Here is a 24,003-nt window from a genome sequence, read left to right on the forward strand (position 1 = left end):
CACATGTGGAGATAGAACTTAAGGAACTCTCACTTACTTTGAGCGGCTGTTGCATCACCAGTTGTCTTACTGTTCCATTTGCTAATCTTCTGAAAAAAGATTCCTATGGAAATATGTGAGAGAGTTGAACAGCCAAAATTTTTCTTTGTCTGGCTAGTTTTGCAACACTCCAGCTCATATTTTGAGGAAGATGCACAAATGTTCTTCACATATTGAAGGTCATTGCAGAAAACCAAAATCCTTTAAAAACTAGCACAGAGAGAAAATGATTTAGGTGATTTAGGTGTGAGCAAGGGTTGTTTACACCTGAAGCCTTCTCCCAGTGACTTCCACTCTTCGGGATGAGTTTGTCACAGAAGCACTTGGCTGAAATACCATGGATCTAGCTACATTAAATTCAACCCATTTTTCAGAAAGGTTTAGGGGCGAAGCTTACCTGTTGCAGTACCTGCTGCTAATGCAGTCTAGATCTTCTGTATGTCCTAGAGAACTCATTTTTGGCACATGACTTATGTGGAATCAGTGACTTCCCTCTTCTAATTAAGAACTGGTGTATGGTGTGTTAAATCTTTCTATGTATAAATCTTTCCTACACTTTGTTTTTATCCTCTCTGGCCTCATTCATGCCAAATCTCCACAGGGACTGGGCCGATGACCAGACATTACTAGACATTATTAAAGAAACAGGAGGGCTGCAAGGATGGAAGGTTTTATCATCTTGCCCAGGGTATATTCCTGCTCTGGGGCTGCCTTTTCTGCTCCTTGTAGAACACAGCGAGAACTGGCAGGAGGCCTAGGAGCTGTCACTACATAAAGACAGCATCTGCCTGCCACTTGCTCAGGGTATGAACATAAGGTCAGGCTTGTCCTCTCAGCTTGTGTGTGAGGCCCAGACAGGGCTGGATTGAGGCAAGCACAGTAGTTCTCTGTGCTTGTACTACAGAAGTATGAGGAAAAGCCAACAGGAGGTGCAAGGGGAGCTCAGGGCTGGGAAGGAGAGAACTCTGCTCACTACAGTTGAGGTGAGATCTTTTAAAACTGCACTCATCTCTTTGGTGTTTCTTCTTAGTAGACACTCAGACATAGAACAGGATGTGGGGAGTGGTCTGGAGAAGCCCCAGCTCTTTCACTTCCATTGTTTTCAAATCTCTCCTTTAAATGTCCTCTATACTCTCAGAGCAGGCCAGGATAGAAATAAATAACCTGCCAGTTTGCAACAAAAGCAAATAAATAGTAAATTCCTCAAACTGGTGAGTGTGGACAGTTTGGGAAATGGGTCACTGGGCTGCTAGTAATTAACTGGAGGCAATGCAGCATGAGGAGCTGAAGTGCAAATATTTGGGGGCCAGATACAAATATCAAAGACAGATTCTGCTTTCCCAATCCTCCCTGTCATGCATGCTCTCTCTATATTTTTTTGTCAACTGCTCTGTGGTGCTTTAATAAATTTATTAGCCTACCTTTTGAGTTCAAACTGAAACACACAATGTAATAAAAATCAACATTTTTAAAAAGCCAATAATGGTTTAATTTTTTAAAAAAGCAAGAGTCTGTACTCAGGATTTGTTAATAGCTTCTAGCATAGCTAGACACAACTGCCCTGTGGTTTCATATGGGTCTTGGGGCTGAGGTGGGGGATGCAATTTCTTTCTTTCTTTCTTTCTTTCTTTCTTTCTTTCTTTCTTTCTTTCTCTCTCTCTCTCTTTCTCTCTTTCTCTCTTTCTCTCTTTCTCTTCTCTCTCTCTCTCTCTCTCTCTCTCTGTGTGTGTGTGTGTGAAGTAGTCCTGAATAGGATCAGAGTTTTGCTTCTGCTAGATGGGTTACTTTCCCAGGTTGACAAGCCCCACCTGCCTTATATTTCCATCTACAGCATGTGCAGAAACCACCTTTTTGACCGCTGGACGTACTATTGGTCTCATCCACTCAATCTGTTGCAGCCTGTCTTCACATGCAGGGGAAGTCCAACACTGGGTTTGAGACCCATTGGCTACCCACGCCTGGTTCAGCCAGCCAGTCGAAGCTGTTCCTGGTGTGTGTGGCCGCTGTCGCATGCTGACAGCTTCTAGGAGGCACAGGTGAGGGCTGAGTGCAGGATGAGGACCAGAGGCAGACACACTGCCCCAGAAGGAGCACAGTGTGACTTTCACCAGAACTACTACCCTTACTCTCTAATGAAAATAATATATGGATGGGGAAGCATGAAGTTTTCATTGAACAAGGTTGAAGAAAGGGTAACCACTGTTTACCAAAATGCCGATGTGATAAAACTAGTTGGGTGCTGTGTAGCAGTGCTCACATCACCCAGAAGAGAGGGAAGATGCTCTAGCTCTGTGGACTTGTAAAGAGCTTCAGTGTCTCCCTGTGTTGTCTTTTGCTTTGGCTTAGCGGAGCATAACAGGAGTATTGGGGAATGGGAAATGCAGCTCTATGGAGACCATGCTCACAGCAGCATTTTTCCTTCTCCCCACAACCATTTCCATCATGGAAGGGAATTTTTCTCTGTATACTATGCCTGGTTTTTTGTTTTGTCTTGTTTTTTCCTTCTCTGAATGTCTTCATTTTAAGATTTCTACCCTAGTAACTCTGGCCTCCCACTAAGATTCAGTACAGCTTGTGCTATGCTATTTGGATATATTCTTTACAATATTTATTAGTCATTGCATTTGTAGCCCACCTGTTTCTTTAAAGATCTCAAGATGACGTACATGGTTCTCTCGCTCCTCACTTAATCCTCACAACAGGATAAACGGAAGGCAGCGACTGGCCCAAGGTCACACAGTGAGTTTCATGGTTGAGTGCAGATTTGAACCCAGTTCCTAGTCCAACTCTTTAACCACAACACAATACTGGCTGGTGTGGCAGCTACCTTGGGTTAAGCAGACTTATAAAACTGCATTTCCCTAAAGTGTGGATAGTAATGGATTCAGGAGCTATTTTGGCATGCAAGTGGTATATAAATAAAGGAAGTCACCCTAGGTATCTTCATATGTTGTGTGCTGATGAAAGAGTCCCAGAGCCCAGTGAGTCCCTCAGCAGCAAACAGTGTTTGTGGGGAACTGTTAGCATTCATTTGCTTTCTAATCTATGCCATGAATGCTCTGCTGCTTGCAGACACTCTTGGGTTACCTGTCTGGCCTCAGCTCAGGGATGTAATAAGAAGTGGGCTTACTTGCAAGCTGTTCCTTGTGAATTGTGGTGATTCACAGGAGACCTCAGGGAAGGCTGCTTGCCAGCAATTAATGCCCTGAAGACTCGGAGGGCATCCTCCCATAGCAACCTTGCTCTGCCAGAGCTCTGTGCCTGTATGGGAGGGGGGAGTGGTGGAGCGTAGGCAGGCAGATTGGAGTACAAAGCAATTTAATTAGCTGTGAGCCTTCTTGTATGTCTCTTAGGGAAGGAGTACTTGGCAGATTGAATGCTCACTCCCACTACCCTTTTGTGAGGCCTTTTGCCAGGACTACTTCTCAAGATCGTGGTGGATGGAATAGTGAAACTGCTGAAGAAGAAGAAACCATGCAGACCTTGCCTTCCTGTGCTGGGACAGAATTTGTATCAACTCCAATATCCTAAAAGAATGACTTTGATTGTGTAGGCTGCAAATATTCCATACCATTAAATTCTGTACCATAAGAACTAAAATGCTGGATAAATTATGGGCTGGGTGGATTTATAAATCAAGGTAGGGATGTTCATGATTTGCTGCCTGCATCAGTGGGGCATCATGTCACACTGCAGGGTGCTTGGTAGGTCTGATGTGGTACCATATAGTTCCACTTTTAATCTAGCAGGCACTCAGCATGAACTGACCTTAGCACTCCAGAGGCCCCTTGAACCCCTGTCCATGTAACACAGGGGAGAGGTGGTGGCCAGATGAAAGCAGAATGTCTGAGCTTACAGGCACAGTACTGGCCAGGCCAAAAGTTGTCCTGGTGTTATTCCTGGTTGACTAGCACACCTTCCAGTGCTAAATAGCAGGATGTCACAGAATCCTTTGCATTAGACATCCCCGCAGCATCCTGTGTCTTTTGTGTGAGATGTCAGAAGTCTTGTGTGCTGCTAAGCACTTCATCACATGCCATTTCTGACCAAGCAGGTGCACTGCCCAAAATGAGACGTTCCTGTTGCTAGGCAACTGCCCAGTGTTGTCCCCTCCTCACTCTGTTTCCCTCCCCAAATATCCATGCAGCCAGGACTAAAATGTAATAGCAGTGATGGACCAGCTAATTAGACATGGACGTAATGCTTGGCCCCCTGTGCTTTAACATTATGGAACATGAAGCATGCGCCCAGGAGACACGGTGCTAAGTGAAGGGATGTGAAGACAAAGGCTTTCTTTTGCATGAGTCACCAGCTATCTACCAACAGTCTATCCAGTACTATAGGCAAACACCTCCACCTGAAAGATACTCTTTCCTGCCAAGGGGCAATAACACAACACCACCAGGCGTTCTGCAGATAGCAATGTAAACAATTCATATGCCTGGTACATGTTTTGCTGTTGCTGACCTCCACACATTTATACATGCATTATACCTTTGTACATGTGTACTCTAGGCAAAAACCTGCCTTTTGCAACATGTCTGAGTGACTTGCTCCACTAATAATAATAATAATAATAATAATAATAATAATAATTTATTATTTATACCCTGCTCATCTGGCTGGGTTTCCCCAGCCACTCTGGGCATCTTCCAACTGAATATTAAAAACAATAAAACAATACTGAAGGACAAATCTCTCCACAGACTCTTCCCTCCTGTAGCAGGTGCATGCAGCCTATGCTGGAGTATTCGCCTGCCCTAGGGGTGGGAGAGAAAGGAGGTTCTTTTGGGGGCTGATTACTCTGTTGCAGACTGACAGTTCAGCTTTTACTCTCTGAAGAGGTGCCAGGATAACAGATGCTGTTGCATGAATTCAGTCATCCTGCTCCCGGGGATATTTTTAGGTCCGCTAGTGAACAAGCATAGAATTTGGAACCTGAGCCATCAGCTCCTTTCAGAGTCAGCAGTTCAGAATGGCAAAGCAGTTTTGGCAGTCTGTCGCTAAGGAAGATGCTTCGGAATCCAGGTGAGGCCAGGGCTCAGCAATTCAAGGTAGGATTTGGGGATGGGGGAGCACTCTCATTTGAAAAGCAACTCTGACCGCAAAAGAGAGATTCCACTGCAGGAACAGCATTGCCATTAATATATCTCTTGACTGTAGGGGATTTGGGGAGTGTCAAAAAGCCACTGTTCAAGATCTGGTTGTGTTTTTATAATATTCAGAGCTGGATATGGTGCACTGTGGTGTTGGGTGTATTGTACAGCTGGTAGCAAATGCAAAACAAACTGATTAGATGTGTATAGAAATAGATTTGCAGATATGAATCCGAATGAATGCAGAAAATATGCCAGGGCTGCTGCTTGTGAGAGATCAGCACATGATATACTATTCAGATGGCTTATCTGTGAACATGTTTCAAATTCCTAAAAATGTCACAGGTTCTATCACAAAGAGCACTTCATGAAATAGTCCACCCTAGAAAGCGCTGGCACTCTTAAAATGCATGAATGCTTTTGGAAGAAGCTGGGGGTGGGGTGGGAAGAACTCGTGCAATCATATAGAGGAGAGACAATATCATGCCTAAATCTGGCCAATTGCATCCTGAAAGTTTCCAAGCAAACAGCCAATCATAGAAGCAAGAGAGTTCTAATACATTCTTTTCAGGTATCTCTCTGATCTCCAACAGGCTCTAACAGTTATTCTCTAATCAGCTGATTTAAGTTAGATAATTTCAGACCCTCCAAGTGTCGCTATTTCCCAGGGATGTCCCTGATTTATAGAAGCCATCCTGGTTTCTGATTTGATCCCGGAATGTCCCACTTTTCTTAGGATATCCCTATTTTCATTGGAGAAATGTTGGAGGGTATGACATGATCTGACCCCCCCAAGCTGTCTGAAGGCAATCCTCTATAGGGAAGTTTTTTTTATGTTTATATATACTGTATGTTAGAAGCTTCCCAGAGTGGCTGGGGAAACCAAGTAAGATGTGTGGGGGTATAAATATATTTTAACTTCAAAACAGCTGTGGGGGTTGGGGCTGAGTCAGATCAGAGATTTGGCACTGGCAGATTGAAATTGAAATACCATATTTTTCGCCCTATAGGACACACTTTTTCCCCTCCAAAAATGAAGGGGAAATCTGGGTGCGTCCTATGGGGCGAATGCAGGCTTTCGCTGAAGCTTGGAGAGCGAGAGGGGTTGGTGCGCACCGACCCCTCTCACTCTCCAGGCTTCAGGAACACATCCGCAGCCTAGGCAGCCCTGCGGGAGGTCCCGCAGGGCTGTCTATGCCGTGGATAGCAGCCTGCTTCCCGGCGCGAGGGGCGCCCTGAAGCAGAGCGCACCGCCCGCCAGACAGACATCCGCAGCGTGTTGGAGCCCTGTGGGAGTTCCCCGCAGGGCTCTCCACGCTGCGGATAGCAGCCTGGCGCGAAGGACGCCCTGAAGCAGAGCGCCCCAAGCGCGGGACAGACATCGGCCAGCCCCACAAGCTCGTGGGACAGCAAGGAGGCGCAGCGCTGCCATCCCGCTGTTCCCCGACCTGGTTTTGGGGGGGAAATAAAGGGGGAAAAATTTCCTTTATTTCCCCCCAAAAAACTAGGTGCGTCCTATGGGACGGAGCGTCCTATGGGACGAGAAATACGGTACTTTATTGTCACTTGTACAACTTGTATACAGTGAGATTACACGAGCACCCCCCACTCAGCTCTCTTAGTCTTAATTCCCCTCGTTTACTGATGCACACCCAAAAAAACCTCCAAAGCTGAGCGATACCTTTCTTGGAACCCATCCAAATATCACTGAAGTGTGGCAAACTTCTCTTAATCAAGCACACAAAGCAGAGGGTGATGGGGCAAGGAAAAATCAACTAGTAAAAAATTAGACACATGAAAGCTGGAGTTAGTGAGAGGCTGACTAGAGGTAGGCTACAGCCACTCATTTAGCACAATAGATTCCTGAGGATGATGGATGATGAATTATCGCTGCTGAATTCCAAGAGCTAGATCAGTGTCCCAAAGAGGTGCGAGTCCTGCATGCATTGTTAATTTATTGGCCTTTTTGTAAATCTGGCCATAGTCTGAGTCAGAGAGTTGAGTATCAGCAGAACGTCCTCTTCCACTTAGTTCACTGAGCTTAGTTAGGAAGAAGGATAGGTACTCCCTGGGGCTGCACCTGAGCTCTCTAACATTTTGTTAACAATTACAACTATGGGACTCGGCTTATCCCCACAGGGCAGCCTCTGCTTACTTCCATTATGTTAAAAGGCTCCTGCTGGGATGCTTTTCTGAGAGACACCTGGAATAGACTAAGTTAGCAACAAGATATGATGAGAAAATTAATGGAACCTATTTGCACATTGATTGATTCATCACCGTGCCTTTATCTATTCTGTTGATCATAACTTCCTGGCTTTAAGAAACACAGGAATTTTGTCTCATTTAAAATAATTATTTGCTTAGTAGAATATATATAAGACATGGATTTAGAGGAGAGGGAAGAAGAAGAGAGCTGCTTAGGGAAGCAAAGTTCTCTGATAGCAGGAAAGTGTGTGCCCTTTTCACCATTGTATGTGCTGTGAAGTACTAAGGATAACAAACACAGCACACCTAAGACAACTGGCTGCCCAAAGGACACGTCTGCACCTTCCCCACCCTCTTATTTCAGTGCTGGTAACAGGACATTGTCCTCCACTGTGCTTGAGGGCAGTAGGCTAGTTAGGGGATACAGGACAGGATACATGGTGCACTCTGCTTCCAACAGAGATAATACTATTTTATTTTAATCTTTTGTTGGAAGCCACCCAGAGTGGCTGGGGAGACCCAGCCAGATGGGCAGGGTAGAAATAAACAACAACAACAACAACAAGCTGAGTGGCAGCCACACAAACACACACCTCTGCCACCTAACACAACCACTTCACTCTCTGGGCTGGTCCTGTGAGCAGCGCATGAACCTTTGAATGTGCAAAGCTATTGTCTGACTATTGGCAAGGCAACCCACAAATTGACTAGTTTCAACAAGGAGAAATAGCAGGGATGGGTACAACTCAGAAGCAAACACAACAGAGCTGTTTTCCAACTGCTACTTCTCCCTCATATCACCCCGTCACAATTACAGCAATTGCAGGCTTTCAGAGAAAGAAGTACTAGATAAATGAACAAGATCTTATAAGAGACAATTGTTTTAACACTTAACAATTTGAAAGAACAAAATATGTTCCTAGAACAGGGAGTATAGACTCAAAAGATTAAGCAGAGTTGCGAATTATGACCAACTTAAGCCCATCTTTTATAAATAAAAGAGGTGAATTTAAATTTATAAACTTTAGGTGTGCAAAAGGAAGGGATCAGATAATGGTGATTCCCCCCGAGTTAAGTCCCTATAATTCTATCCTACTTCTCCTCTTCTGCCCCATTTTCCTTCCCTTCTCTATTTGGGCAGCCATTTCCTTCTCCCCTTTTATGCAGGGTAATAATAAGGCGATAATTCTTTTTCTTCTTGGTTCTGGACATTCCTGCTGAGAAAAGGGTGAAGTGGAGAGTTGCACATGCCAAATAAACCCTGGAGTTTTTCTTACGTGCTCTCTTCTTGAAAGCATCAGTAAATCCCAGAGAAGCTGTACGACATTATAACGTTGTTTAATCAAACTTAATTACTTCCTAGTTTTTATGTCCTCTTAGCGACATCCAGCTTGACATCTGTTTGAAAATACCATTTAATGTGAAACAACACATTAAAGCCCTAAACACCACCCAGTAATCATGGCCCTAATCTTCTAGGTGGCAGTTAGATGGTTGCCTGCATAGACTGATCTTGAGTACACAGTTTCAAGATTCAGTTGTCTCAAGATTCATTGTGGCAGGAAATCTGATTTTGTTGTGGAGGCTTTCCAGCAGGTAAGACACCTGAGAGCATGGAGTTGTGTTTCCAGAGAGACAAAACACAGGCTGAATAACAAATGAGAACCTTGTCGCTGTCTGTCTTAACTACCTAGATAATTGCTAATCTCACCTTTTGTCAGAAGCAGGTCATTGCCTATATCAGAGGTCATGTGGTTTGTGAGTGAACACAGTTGGCTGGAGAAGAGGTGAGTGGTCGAACCCTCCAGCATCCAGCCATGACGAGGCCATTTAGTTTTTTGTGCTCAGCGTGGGGTGTGATGAGGGATTGTTGTGATGAGCCGCGACTGGATTCTTGTTGTTTCTGTACCTTGTACATAGTGATAGCTTGCCCCAACTGCTTAAAGTGGACTTCAGTTGAAGGTGCTGGATAATACTAATCCTTATCACATTCAGGTGGGTAGCCGTGTTGGTCTGAAATAAATAAAAAACTGTCCAGTAGCACCTTAGAGACCAACTAAGTTTGTTCTAGGTATAAGCTTTTGTGTGCATGCACACTTCTTCAGATCTGGACTACTGGACATTTTTTTTAATTTATTTCGACTGCGTCAGACCAACATGGCTACTTTATCACATTATTTCACAGGGACTAGGTCTCTCCTAAAGAATTGCTTTACGAATCATGTATCTTTGTTAAGGTGTTTAAGCTCTGTTAAACCAACCCAGCAGCTGCCAGTATCTTATTTCATTAGTAATTAGGTTCAACAAAACCTTTTGTCACTAAATCTTGTTTACTTTTATTAATTTCAATGTCTTGTACTTAGTTCTGTTGGACAGTATGCCTATCCTCTCACAAATTTGGGCCTAGTTAGACTTGGTAGCATGAAATGGGTCTAACTCCCACCCCACCCCCCACAGGGCATTTCCAGCAGGTGACAGCCTATAACAAATCAGACAAGGAGTGGACAAATGACACCTTGATGTTGTAACTGATATTATCATGGTCCTGGGATAGTATTCTTGCAGGGTCTGGTTGACTATTGTTGCTGGTGAGAGTAGCTGTTTTAAATTAGGGAGCCATCTGTAAGCAAGGACAGACCTTCTACTCAAGCACTATGAGAAGGGTATCTCATTGTCTAGGATGAGCACTGATGATACATTGGAATGCTTTAGGTGGAGCTGTGAGTGAAAAGAAATGGTGTTATGTTGCTTCCTCTCTTGGGTATGTCCTGAAAAGGGGAAAAAAATGAATAGCATGAGAAGAGCCCTGATTGTTCAGTCAGATGACCACTGTCAAGCATTCTGCTCCCACAGTGGCCAACCAGATGACTATGGGAAGCTGGCAGCAAAAGCCCTCTTCCATTTGTTGTAGTAGGAAATGTTGAAATGTTTCATTTAATCCAAACAGAGTTTAGTGGATTAAGTCTCTTTCCATATGTTATCTCAGGCAGCTTTAGAAACTAATGCAATTTCTAGAGCCAATTTCTTGGTTAGTTCTGTCGGCTTTGAGGACTGCCTTATATGCTGTTCATATTATCCTTGGAGGATTGAATTATTTCCTTGAGTGCAGGGTGGCAGAGCTAACACAGTTGAGAGGAAAATCCAAATCCCTTCATTTTCACCAGTTCTTCATATAGCTTATGATTATGATTGGGGGGAGGGGATGGCACCTCTGTTGTGTCCTTATTTTTAAAATTCTGATAGGGAAACACAACACCTGACATTTTATCATCTAGTGAAGTAGTCTTCATATGCCAGGGATAGGAGGACATGTTGAAGTGTTTATGACAAATATGCAAATACCAAATACAATTGGTTTTTTAAATGGTGGCAATCAGTCCAAGCTGAACATAAGCTGAACAAAGTCCACTTGGTCTTCTTCTGTCATGTGCAAAATAATGACTGATCTGTAGTAAAAATATGACCTGTAGTTTTATGGATCAACGTTGCTACACAATAATAATGTGGAAAGTTCCAGGTTCAATCCCTGGCATCTCCAGTTAGGGTTGGAAAAGACTCTTACCTGAAACCTTGAAGAGCCATGTTGGGCAACACTGAGCTGGATAACGAATGATCTGAATCAGTATAAGGCAGTTTTCCTTATTCCTAACGTTGCGTCATAAAAAGCTGATGTTATATTCATACGTATTAAAAGAGCAGCTGTCTCCAAGACTCAAGAAGCAATAATGACACATAGCATTCATGGGAGATTCAACTGCAAGTCGTTGAACTGACATTAGAAAGGATTTAGAAGTGAGATACAAGAGAGACAAAGAATCCAGAAGGCAAATTATCTGAGGAAATGTGGGAGAAATCATGCATTTTTTTAGTCCAGAAAAGAAAACTGAGGGCAATATGTAAGGGTTAATTTATGTGAAGCATTAGGATTGACTTTCTAACTGTAAGAAACCTGATGAGGGAACATTGGAGGTATCGGCTAAGTAATCTTCAGTTAATGCTTTAATGGTAATGCATTAGGTATAGAATATCCTGGTCTAGGGCAAAAGTTGGACCAGATGATTCACTGGACCCCCTTCCTTTGGGAAGCAATCGGGAAGCATGATTTCTATGGGCACTTTCCAGCCTATGTTAAAGACTTTAATGCCTGATTTAAACAGCAGATTTCTCTCATTCTAATATCAAGTAAACTTTGTATATGCTTCTTTTAGGCTGGATTGTGTTCCATTTATGTATTAAATTTCTTAGACACTTCTCCAGACACATGCTGATGGTGCCCAGCAATTTGATTTTATCATGTCAAGCATGTGTGATTTGCACTGACTGCTGATTAGTTTCCAGGTTCAATTCAGGATATTGGTATTAGCCACAAAGCTTTCAATGGATTGGGACGTAGGTATCTCATGGACTAGCTTTTTCAGCAGGCTTCTCTGCTCCACAAATTGCAATCATCATCTGAGACTCTGCTGCAGGTCCTACAGCCTAATGAGGTGAAGGTAGTGTCAGTTAGGCTTAGGGCTTTTCCCCATGTAGCACCCAATGTCCTGCCAAGAGAGAAATGTTAAGCTCCTTCACTGTTTTATTTCAAGTGTCTGGTGAAGTCATGATTTTGTTATAGGGATTTTGGCTTATTAAAAAGCTTTTGTAACGGCTTAGGTTATGTCTGTTTATTGACTGTTGGGATTTGTTGACTTGTGGTTTGCTGTATTGGATTTAGTTCAGAGTGTTCTTGTATTATTATTTAATATGTTGAATGGCCTTTCGTTTATTTGGAAAATAACATGTGGTGAATGCTGCTAACAGTGACAATCTTTTAAAAACCAGTATAGAAGCAAGGTTGAAATATAATAAATATACTAGCGTATTCAAAAGAGCCCAGCAGAAATATTAGCAAATGAAAATGCTTTTAGTTGCTGGTGGAAACTATTTAATGAAGGGGACACTCTTATCTCTCAAGGGAGTTGTGGATCTAAAATGAAATTGTGAAAGACCTACTTGTAATGGATAATCTACTTAATCACAAAAGCATGGTTAACTCAACAACTGACACAAAGAGCGCAGACTGACTACATAAAGATCATCAAAAAATTCAGGTCAGCTGCTTACATGTCAATGTTTAATGAGGAGATGGCAGTCTCCACAGTTTCAGTGTCACACTGAACCTAAAACTGAGATGTTTGCGTCTTACATTATGTCCAAAGCACAACCGTACAGTATAAAACTAAAAAAGAGCACTTGGAACAATTCTAATTTAAACCAAAACAAATGCAAGGCACTAGCTTAGAAAAACACACACAGCAGACTCTTAACAGTGAAGGAACAATTGTTGGACTCAACTCAATGCTGTCAATCTTTAATAACTAAGCCGAAAAAGAGGTGGTGCTTAAGTAATAGAAATATTTTGAAGGAAACTCTGTGAATGCTAAGTAACACCAACAATATGTAAGAAATATGTAAGAAAAGCGAAGGAAGAGTGTAAGGAAGAAAGCTGAGAAATTTAAAGTGACAACATTAAACTTTAATGCTCTGAAAGATATAGGATGAGAATATCATAGAAAGTGGCTACTCTCACACGAATTTTTATGGGCTGGGCCTTTGTAGTGAAGACACCATATTTGTGAAATAAACTCCCGGAGGGGGGGGGGGTAATCTGCCATGCTCCCTTTTTCTATTTTTAGACACCAACTAAAGCCTTTTTCAAAAATCAGCTGGCTTTCAACACATGGTCTGCTATTTTAATAACTTGCTATGGTCTGCTGCTTTTAGATTGTTACTATAATTGACGTATAAGTACTTCCATTTTATTGGTTTTTTTTGGTATGACTTCTATATCAAATTGTATGTGTGTGTGTGTTATTATAAGCCATTTGGTTGTTTTATTGAAAAGCTGGGTAAATTCTTTTTAAACGTTATATACTTCAGCAAATAAACATATCTAGGTGATTCAGTCCTAGCAAATTTCCAGGGAACATGTTTTCACTCCAAGGAAACTATTCATTCCAATTGGAAGCAAGGGGTAATTCCTGACAGCATAATATCTATTTATTTAACAAACAGAATTTGTATACTGCGTAACATATGCAACTGTTTTGAGTTGCAATAGTAGTTATACAAATATGCATTCCTTTCCAGGTTGCGCAAAGATTCCACAGGATTCCACAAAGCATGTAAACTGATGTACAAGCTAACCTATGTTGAAGACCAGTTGTTTATCAGAGAATAGAGTGCATGTTCACTCTTATAAATTTCAAAAACTGATTAATGCAATGCTCTGTTGCTCAGTGCTATCTGTTCACTCACCCCTTTCTTAGTTCTCAAATTATTCAGCTCATTTAATCTATTCCACTTGTTGCTATAATTTAATTCTTAATTTAAACTTGACTTCTTATTGCTTTCTATTTAAATGTTATCTATTGAATTTCAAAAGTTTAATTATCTCTGTCCTACTCATGTAGCCGTTCATCCCCTTCTCTTCCCTTTCTTGCTTTTTTTGGTTCCTCCATTTCCCAACTGTACCATTTTTTCTTGGTTGTTCTCTTCTTTTTGTTGTGCTTTACCCCTTTACCTATTCCACTCAACTGTTGGTGTATTTAGATGTCCAATTAAAACTTCACCAATTTTCTTTAACTGATCTCACACCTTTATCATTTCCCGTCACGAATCTTTTTCCTTTATATGTCTTGTCTTAGAATTGTAAGCCTGCATCTTTTCATTTTGTTTTATATACAAATAGTTTATATAGGTGCTTTAGAAATAATAGGATAATGCTGCTTGCCTGTTCACAGCAGGTGATGAACATGATGCAAAACCGAGTGGTGTTGGTTTGCTATAGTTGCTTTTTTATTGACATCAGGAGTAAACTGGTAGAAAGCAAGCACTGCTGCAGAAAGAAGCATTAAGTGTGAGATTATTTGGCTTAACAAAGTCTTATAAAGGTAGCATGAATCTAGCTAAATATGAAGTGCTGGAAAATCCCTAACTAGAGGAAAACTTTTCAAACTGAGAGATCAAGTAACCATGGCAGTTCATTGAGTAGATAGAATATGGTCTATCTGACAGGCAGGAGCTCTTGCAGGATTTCAAGTAGTAGCCTTTCTCAGTCCTGTTACCTGCGTTTTTAAATAGACACCAGTGATTGAACCTTCAGCATTCAAAGCATAAGATCTACACTAAACTATGCCCCATTAATGGATTGCTAACTTCTGTGTTATTTTGCACTACTCATTCAACAGGATGTTTGAATCCTTTAGGAAGCCATTGGCTCCAATCTGCTGCCCCACATTTACACCTGCTAGCCTACATTTCTCCTCAAACCCTAATCTATTTGGAAATTCCCGCATTTGCTTTCTAGCTATTATTTTTATTTGTCTCAGCTTTTTAGGGATCTCATTTTGCTGAGATGCAGGTAAGTAGTTTGTCTCCCTCCCTACGGAGAATCTTACTTTTATTATCTATCTTTGGGGTCACCTTTGTTCTCCTCATTGCACCACAATTCTACTTTTTCAATCAGGCTGCTGCTGCTGCTGTTTCTCTGTGTTTATTAAGGGACTTACAGGCCACGTCCAAAACAGCCCTTATTTTGCAGGATACCTGCAGTTGGCAGCAGAGCATAAGGTTATTTATCGTTTTAGGAAGAGAATACATCCAAGCCCCAGGAAGAGATGTCTTGAAAGACATTTTCCCCTACCCTTCTACAGCTCCATTTTGTATATTTAGGCTCTGCCCTACAGCTTCCCCACCCCACCCCACCCCACCCCTCGAGAGGACCCAAACTAGCATTTTGCAGGACGGAAGTTCCGCTGGCATGCCTTGCCGCCTCCTTAACCCTCTCCTACTCTTGCTTTAGCTGGGGGAGCCGCAGCTGTTGCTTTGCCGCACAGGATCAGGTACAAACAAGACTAACCACCCGCTCCCTTTAGCATGTCATGTGGGGATTACGGGGAATCCCAGGGAAAATTTCCATTGAGCGGTGGGGAAGGGAAGCGTGCCCTGACCCCAACATGCTGCGCTTCAGCTTCCCAGGACAGCCTCTCGGTGCCTGTGGGATTGTCAACCCTTTGCCCGCCTCCCTACCCCCATCCCCCCGGTCAAAGGCGAGTTAACTTTTCCACGGTACCCACCTTTGGGTTGGGTGGGGAAGCGAGGCTGCCTGCAAGCAGCGATGTGCTCTTCGCAAAAGCTTTATCTGGCCCCGGTCACCCACGGATGCCATTGGCATTTTGCACAAGCCTACACGCATTGCCGCATTCGGACGAGAATTTTTCCTCCTAGCGGCTAGCGTCTCAATCAGCCTACAATAGGTAGGATGTGCTACGACTGGTCCCTTCTCCTCCCTTCCTGACTTCCTTCCCTTCCCTCTTTCCCAGTGTCTGGGATTCCAGTCCATACCTTTATTATTCTGCCCCCCGACCCTTCCTAATCTCTGCAGAGGACGCTGGTCCTCCCACGCTATTCCTCAATTGGCTACAGAGGATATCTAACGCCCCGCCTAGAGTTAAAGGGGGGAGCGGGGAGAACCGGAGAGGGAAAATAAAAGGATGCGGCCCCACTGATTGGACGGCCCTCGCCCCCCTCCGCTCCTCGCGTCACATGATTGGACAGCTGAGGGCCTCCGTCTTTGGTACGCTTGAGTGGAGGACCCTCCTTGCCTCTGATTGGGCGGCAGGGAGCCCCCCGCGCTCCCGCAGTCGCTGAGCGCTTTGTGGAGAATGCCCCTCGCCTTTCTCCATTGGCCATCGGAAGTCCCGCCTTGTTGTGCGATTGGTGACCGACGCCCCCCCCTCCTGCCCCTGAGGCCGGCTAGTACTGCCGCCGCTGCCCGGCCCGGCATGGCGGGCGGCGGGGCAGCCAGAACCCGAACCCGGAGGAAGGGCGGCCGGGATCCCCCTGATGCTCTGGTGAGGAGATGGGAGGCGGAGGGAGGCGGTATCCGTTCTGGGGTAGTGGTGGTGGTGCAGGAGGAGGAGGAGGAAGAAGCGAGCGAGCGAGCGAGTGCTTCAGTTCTGCATCCAATGTGTTTTCTTTGCCCAGGTCAACCTCTCGCCCCGCAGTGATTTTTTCTTATTTACGTCCCTCCCGTCCTGCTCCTCTTTTTCTTCCTCCTCCTCCACCACCTCACGTGGACCCTGCCTTGCCAGGAATCTTCTCTTGAGAGTGAGGAAATGAGGGATCCCATGAGACTTCAGGGATTTCCTCTCTTGCTTCCTTTCTCACTCTCAAAAGAAGACCCATTAAAGTACATCCCATGTGTGGCCAGAACCTCCTTTTTTCACCAGAGGAGCGCCTCGCCTCCCATCTTTCCCCTTCCCATCAAACATACAGCCTCAGGCTCGCCATCTAAGCAACTCCCTTTGGGTCACCCACCGAGCACTGTACTGCGATTTCAGAATCTTCCTGTCTTGGTTTTAGCTCCTGAATGGGATCTAGTACTTGTATGGGTGGATGATCACACGACTGGGCTCGGTAGGGAGACAATCGGTCTTTGAGTGTTACCTCAGGACTCTTCCCAGAAAGGCGATTGTATCTCGCCAGCTAATATGTGTTCCTCTGTGCCAACATTTTCTGTGTAGCAGTGAATGGAAGATGAGAGGTCATGAGGGAGGAAGAAAAAAGCAAGAATGATGATTAAATCTGGGGTGTGCCTATTTTTTCGCCTTATGGTTATTTCATATGTGATTGCACTTTATGGGTTAACTGTTCACCCATGTGACTGTTCACATGCTAGTTAATTTCCAAATAAATTCTCCAACTGCATTATTCATTCAGTGACCCAAAGGGAAAGGTCAACAAAACGCTGACTGTAACTGTAACACAAGCCTTTTTTAGTTAGAATGCAGAGGAAACCTTGAAGGGCTCTATTCAGAAATGCATCTCCATTTGCCAAAACTACCTTTATAACCTTTGTAGGCTAACGACAGAGCTCCTTTAAAAAATGAACCCTTTGGATCCTGCCATATGTTGCATTGGCAATATTTATGTAGAAAGTAGCTGGAGAATTTGCTGATAAGAGAAATCAATAACACCTGACCAGAGTACTCACTGACCAAAGGTATTTAGGAAATCTGTTCCATTCCTGATTAGGAGTCTAGTGTTCTCTGAAGTACTTGAACATTTTACTTAATGTACTAGTTTAAATGTGCAGGGAGGTTTTGGGATTTTTGTAAGAAAATGGAGAAACATTTAATGTGAACACTTATCCTAAAGAATAATTCCTGAGAACAGAAGGAGATGAATGAAAAACTTTCCTTTCAGGAAGGAATTTGATCTAAAAACCTATGGTCAGCGAACCTTCTATAACTTGAAACTAAAGTGCTGGTGGTTACCTTTAAAATCCCAAATGGCTTGAGACCTGAGCACCAGAAGGAATTCTTTCTTGTATTTGAGACTGTCCAGATACAGAGTCCCTCTTCTGCCACCATCTAAATTATTATAGTTTTATTATTGTTAGAAGGTTTCTTGGGAGTTGTCAAATGGAAATTTGACATATAAATATTTTAATTTTATAAATAAACCCATGCATTCCCTGTTTTGCAATCCTGTTAGAGTAAAGGTCTGAAGACCCAGAAAAATGTATATGTATGTGTGGCGGGGAGAAGAATCTGTCTATCTACATGTTCACATGTATACTTGTTAGATTTATGAAATGCATTCTATGGTTATTATTAAAAAAATGGTCACACATGTACTCCATGTAATTATAACTTGCTTGTTGAGATGTGGTACAGAAAATAGTTCTTAGGGTGTGCAAAACAGTTAAAGTTTACATCTCTGTACCAGTGCAAATCTAGTGCACTTTCTCTGAGTGTGAAAAAGGCAAGTCTATGCATGTGTACTCGGAAGCATATTCTATTGAGTTCAATTGGAATTTCTCTCAGGAAAGTATGTGTAGGATTGCAGCTTGACTTATGCATACATTTAGTATGGGAACTTACCAGGCAATGAGATGAGGTAATCAAGAGGTCAGAAGTGGGATTCCATCAGTGTGCATTTGCTGGGTTGTTGTTTGTCCCACTGTACATAACATTGATCTTTAGTTGAATCTCTTCAACAATTATTTTATCTAGTCTAGTAGAGATCTTCATGGAGCTCTTCACAATTTGTGTGGGATTTTGTTAAAGATTTGGTGACAGTTGTATATTTGACTATTTTACTGTTGTGATTTCAGGCCATTTTTAAAAAACAAGTTACATTGGACTAGTCCCAATATTGACCTTTGTGCTTTAATGCTAAGAGCAGTGCCCAAACCAGTCAGAACAGACAAAAGAGATGGCCTTGAGTTCAACTTAAGAGGCCTGGACTTACAGCTATATTTAAAAAAAGTTTTGAATAAATTTCTTCCAACTTTATTATTGTTCTCCTTGGTGCTTTTGTGTGATGAGGGTAAGTCTAAATCTCAAGATACTTTCATCATTCCTTTAAGGAATTTGTTTTGATCATGTATTAGCTTTTCTACTCTCAAGGGGTAGAGCATTTATTATGGGCTAAAGCTCATGTGTGTGAGTCCTTCAGCCTGACACAATTTTGCTAGTAATATCAAAACAAGGATGGTGAGAACATGAGTCACTCTTACAACTCACTCATATGTATCTTTACTTGGAAGTAAGTCCTATAATGTGGATTATTCCCTAAGTGTGCCTAGAAATTTAGTATTAATGGAGCAAAGTGTGGTGTATTAATGGAGAGCCAGTGTGGTGTAGTGTGGTTAAGAGCGGTAGTCTCATAATCTGGGGACCCGGGTTTGCGTCTCTGCTCCTCCACATGCAGCTGCTGGGTGACCTTGGGCCAGTCACACTTCTCTGAAGTCTCTCAGCCCCACTCACCTCACAGAGTGTTTGTTGTGGGGGAGGAAGGGAAAGGAGAATGTTAGCCGCTTTGAGACACCTTCGGGTAGTGATAAAAGTGGGATATCAAATCCAAACTACTACTACTACTCTTCTTCTTCTTCTTCTTCTTCTTCAAAGAGATGTGAGTAACTTTTCCTAATCCAGACGAAATAGTTATGCAAGAAATGTGCTCTAGTCAGCTGGAACTTGTTTCTGTGAAGCAGGCCTTTTTCTGCTGTATATTGGAAGAGGCCAAGACTTTGACTTTCCTGCATAGCACAGTGCCAAGCTTCCTGCACTTTGCCCCTCCTCCCTTCATTAAGTGCAGGTGATGTGCTCTGTTCACGGGCCACTACTGCATTCTGTTTGCATAATGACCAGCCAGATGCCTATGGAAAGCCCAGGTCTGGATGTAATGCCAAACCATGGTTTGGTGTAATGTTTCAATCAGCTTTAGGCTGAAGTCCTATACACATTTATCTTGGAATCAGTCTCATTGAACGTACTGAGGGTTAGTTCTGAGTATAAGATTTCAAATATAGGATTTCACTCCATTTCAGATTGGTCTGTTTTGTGTTTTATTTTATGTAGTGGCATTTTCTTTTTCAGCTGAATGGTCAAGGAAACAAAGAGAATAATTTTTGAATCATATATCTAATTTTTGTTTAAACCCACTAGTAAATTTTGTGGTGCAATAATGTGAAGAATAACACATTTGTTTGTGCCAGTTTTGGTAGCATACAATACTTTGGTTACTGCTCCGGGGAGATTTTTATTGGAAGAGCTCTAGCAATCAGAATTGAATGTTCTTGCCTTAAGCAACTCTGCCCTTTGTTATTAAATGCTGAATTTGCCTTATAATTAGAAGATGCAGGACTCTCTTTGAGCAATGCCACTGTTGAAGTTTAAGCTCCACCCCTCCTCCTGAATGTTACAGTTACAGAGGAGGCTGTTAGATTTCTTCCTGACTTTTCTAAATGTGATTCTAGAGCTCCAGCTGGCTGTCAGATGGGATTTCTGAAACATCTTTCTCTTCACAACAAACTGGTGGGAAGGAAGTGAACAAGCAGTGCAACAGCGGGGTGCATACAGTACATAGAGGTGTTCAAGGCATGAGCTTTCCTGGTCTATTATTCATATAGGATACTGGAGCATAGGGGGTCTGCTTTGAAATAGGCAGGGGTCTCTGGACTACTTGAGGGGGCCTTCAGCATTCATCATTCATGTCTTGTAATGTTATATGTGAGGAATGTGGGTGGAAGTTCTTTGTGTTTGTCTCTTGCAGTCTGTTTGAAGCAGGTGTCCTGAAATGGGATTTGGAAAATGTACAGGGTATCAGATAATTGGAAATAGTGGCCAGACATCAAATGCTGGCAGAATACTGAAGTTTGTACTAGCCTTCAAGCCAGCTTCTGTTTCTTTTTTTCAGAGTTTCTGTATATGGCCAGTTCTTGGTATGCTAGTACAGTACTTATTTTCTTTAGTTGCTGAAAGTCAAGAGGAGCTCTGTCATTTAATTTCCAAATCGTTTGCTCATTCTTGCTTTGTAAGTGATCTGATAAATATATACTAAACGTGAGTCCATCACTTGTTGAGAAAATCTTTGCACATGCAAAGTTAATAAACCTTCTATGAGAGATGGTTAATTTTATCTCTTTTCCACATGGAAACTAAATCTGACATGATGAAGATACCAAGTACCTAGTGGCTTTAAGAAATATATGGTGCTACATTGGTTGAATTAAAATGTTAGTCAAAACCATGGTTTGGAAGACTGGGAACAAGCCACGGGCCTTGAGTCCTCTCTTCTCATTCCTTGCTTTCCTCATTCATGTGTACAGATTATGGACAGCGGATTAGTATTTTTCCATTTAGAATTATCACTATTCTTATTACTATTGAGAGATGAGCAATTATTTCCCAAATTTTTGGCTTCAGTATGGGATAGATTCTAATTAAGGCATATGCCAAGTTGCTATTATGCCCATAGTTTTTTAGACAGTTGTAGAAAATGCAGGTCTTGTTAGCATCTACTCTGCCACATCTACATTGACTGCTGTAGCCAAGGACATACATCTCATTTAATCTTAAAATACCAATGGTTCTCGGCTGTGTAGAAGCTTTGTCTCAGAATCAAGTATTATTTTGGGGAAAATGTTGCTATAACCCTGTATTGCATTGCATTGCATTATGGTGTTGAAAGAGTCATGGGCTATATTACTGAGGGTAGATAGCTATTAGAAAGTTTAAATGAATGTAAATGGTACTTTTACGGGACGCGGGTGGCGCTGTGGGTAAAACCTCAGCGCCTAGGACTTGCCGATCGCATGGTCGGCGGTTCGAATCCCCGCGGTGGGGTGCGCTCCCGTCGTTCGGTCCCAGCGTCTGTCAACCTAGCAGTTCAAAAGCACCTCCGGGTGCAAGTAGATAAATAGGGACCGCCTACCAGCGGGAAGGTAAAGGGTGTTCCATGTGCTGCGCTGGCTCGCCAGATGCAGCTTGTCATTCTGGCCACGTGACCTGGAAGTGTCTGCGGACAGCGCTGGCTCCCGGCCTATAGAGTGAGATGTGCGCACAACCCTAGAGTGTGGCAAGACTGGCCCGTATGGGCAGGGGTACCTTTACCTTTACTAAATGGTACTTTTAAGATTTGTGCGAATTAAAGCCAGCAAGTTCTTGGGAAAATAATTTCATATACTCAATATTTTTAATTTTATTCTATTTAAATTAATTATTTTATGCCATTTATTTAGTATAGCTTGTTCTGAGTTTTTATAATTGAGGTCATGTGTTATAGAGCAGTGGATTTTCTAAACATAGTGATCTAGGAATGAGTTGGCTTCCTATGGACTCTGATAGCATCTAAGAATAGCATTTATAGACCAATGCTTGGAGGAGCAACCCCTGATTTATTTATTTATTTCTCGCATACAGACAGTTACTCAGAATTTTTTCCTGTTGTTAGCTGTTTTTTCACAGACCGTTACTCAGAAATGTATCAGGTTCATTTAAATGGAACTTAATTCCATGCAAGAGACATAAAATTGTGATGTTGCTGTTGCTGATAAGAGTGCCTACATAATATGCATGTTAGGAAGGGAACAGATGTGCTGCTTGATATTTTATGTCTGTGTGTATTAGGTTGCAGAGGGTTCAGCAAACAAACTAGAAAATGCAAGGCTCAAACTGGTTTCTTTCCCCCAGGTATTATAAAAGAGACAACCCTATATGAAGATGGGACTGCTGGTGTACATGCGTAACCTGCTACTAGCCCTCTGTCTCTTTCTGGTGCTGGGCTTTCTCTATTATTCAGCTTGGAAACTGCATCTTCTTCAATGGGAGGATTCAAGTAAGTATGTTGCTCAGGCCATTTAAGAGCCTCCATAGATGTATGGCTAAGTAATCTTTCATAGATTTCAGGTCTGCCTGCTGTGGAGCAGCCTAGAACATGTCCAAACAATTGTTTGATCCTTTCCTGTGCTGTAGAGATCAAATGTATCTTCCTCTTAATGTTGTTATTCCCTAGATCAATTAATTGGAAAATTATAAAATGAACTGTAGATTCCTGTTGCATTTACATAGGTATTTTGTCTATAGATGTGATAGTTATTTATGTTACTACTGTTGGGTGAGCCACTGAGACTTGTGTGAAGATTTATTACTATTGTTATTACGGTGGTGGTGATGGCTCTTTATTTCTTTATCTTTTATACAAGCAGAAGCATGTTGTTTCCATTTATTTTCTTTATCCTCCATTAGATATGACTTACTGGTAAAGGCATTCATTTTGGGGGATGGTTTTGTCCTGGTTCTGCAACGGATCTGTATGTTTTCATTGTGTCCAGTACATACCAGGACACAACTGAATGAAGAATCCAACACATATACAAAATGCAGTCATTGTGCTGGTATTTGCACAGAGTGAGATGCAACTTCAACACCTTGCTTACTGGTGTATTTGGGCTTTGGTTACTCAGGTGGAACCAATTCTAGTTGGTTCTTATTTAAATAGCTGAAGATGATTTGTTTCTCCAGTGCTTTATTAAACAAAAAAAGCAATCCAAATGTTGTTGCTTTCATTATTATTTGGTTCAATCCATGATGCAATTGATGGTGTGCAAATTATGAAGGATAATCTGGGGTTCTCCTTAGTTTGGGCACACTTCTCCTTTCTATCTCTTATTGGCTCCTTCCTGACATTTTAAACATCTTTTGACAGGGTGAAACTACAAGTTCCCTGCTTCTCTTCCACATAAGTCTTCCTGCTATATGCATGTTATTGGATATTCATTTTAGTTTTTTGCAGCTTGGTTACTATATGAGCAAGCTACCATGGTGTGTTCAGTGTGAAAGGCAGTGTTCAGTGTGACAGGGAAGAGCAAGGCAATTTAAGATAAATCTGGGGTGATGGGTTTTGCACATCCTGCTGCAGGGGTGGAGAAACTTTTTTGGCTGTGGTGGAATGCTGTCAGCTGCTGCATGCAAACAGTGGTGGTGGTTAGACACAACCACATATTCTGGTGATGGTGGTAAACACGTACACATGGACACATCCAAACCTACTTGCTAGAATCAGGCTTGGAGTCAATGGGAGGGATTTTTATCCAAGTCTGAAGGTGGCATGGGGGGCTTTTTCAGCTATAAATGTTAACCCTTCACTTCCCACATTTGATTCCCCCATATGGCCCTGTGTACCACATTTAGGCTTGGAAAAATATTTGCTGGTTTCAAAGGGAGGTTTGCGGTGCTGGGAATTGAGGGGAGGCTGCAGGCCTGATGGGGAGGTACCATGGGCTGTATTTGACCCATAGCCTGGCAGTTACCTAATTGTGGCCTGCTTT

At 42.5% G+C, this 24,003-nt stretch overlaps 1 protein-coding gene across 9 annotated transcripts in view; it reads left to right on the forward strand.

The window, feature by feature from the left end:
• Positions 1-4,868: 4,868 nt before the first annotated feature.
• Positions 4,869-24,003, forward strand: part of ST3GAL3 (ST3 beta-galactoside alpha-2,3-sialyltransferase 3) — a 185,931-nt gene continuing 166,796 nt past the window's right edge. The window contains exons 1-2 of one of the 9 annotated variants that reach the window (XM_081865550.1): positions 4,869-5,093; positions 22,367-22,511. In XM_081865550.1, coding sequence (XP_081721676.1) covers positions 22,391-22,511 — 121 coding nt within the window. In that variant the 5' untranslated portion in view covers positions 4,869-5,093; positions 22,367-22,390. Of the gene's footprint in view, positions 5,094-16,048; positions 16,238-22,366; positions 22,512-24,003 lie in introns of those variants that run through there. The other 8 variants (XM_081865551.1, XR_014157370.1, XM_081865553.1 and 5 more) reach the window with 8 other exon arrangements.

The sequence above is a fragment of the Podarcis erhardii genome (genome assembly GCF_964252035.2).
Source record: "Podarcis erhardii genome assembly, chromosome: 6".
Taxonomy (NCBI): domain Eukaryota; kingdom Metazoa; phylum Chordata; class Lepidosauria; order Squamata; family Lacertidae; genus Podarcis; species Podarcis erhardii.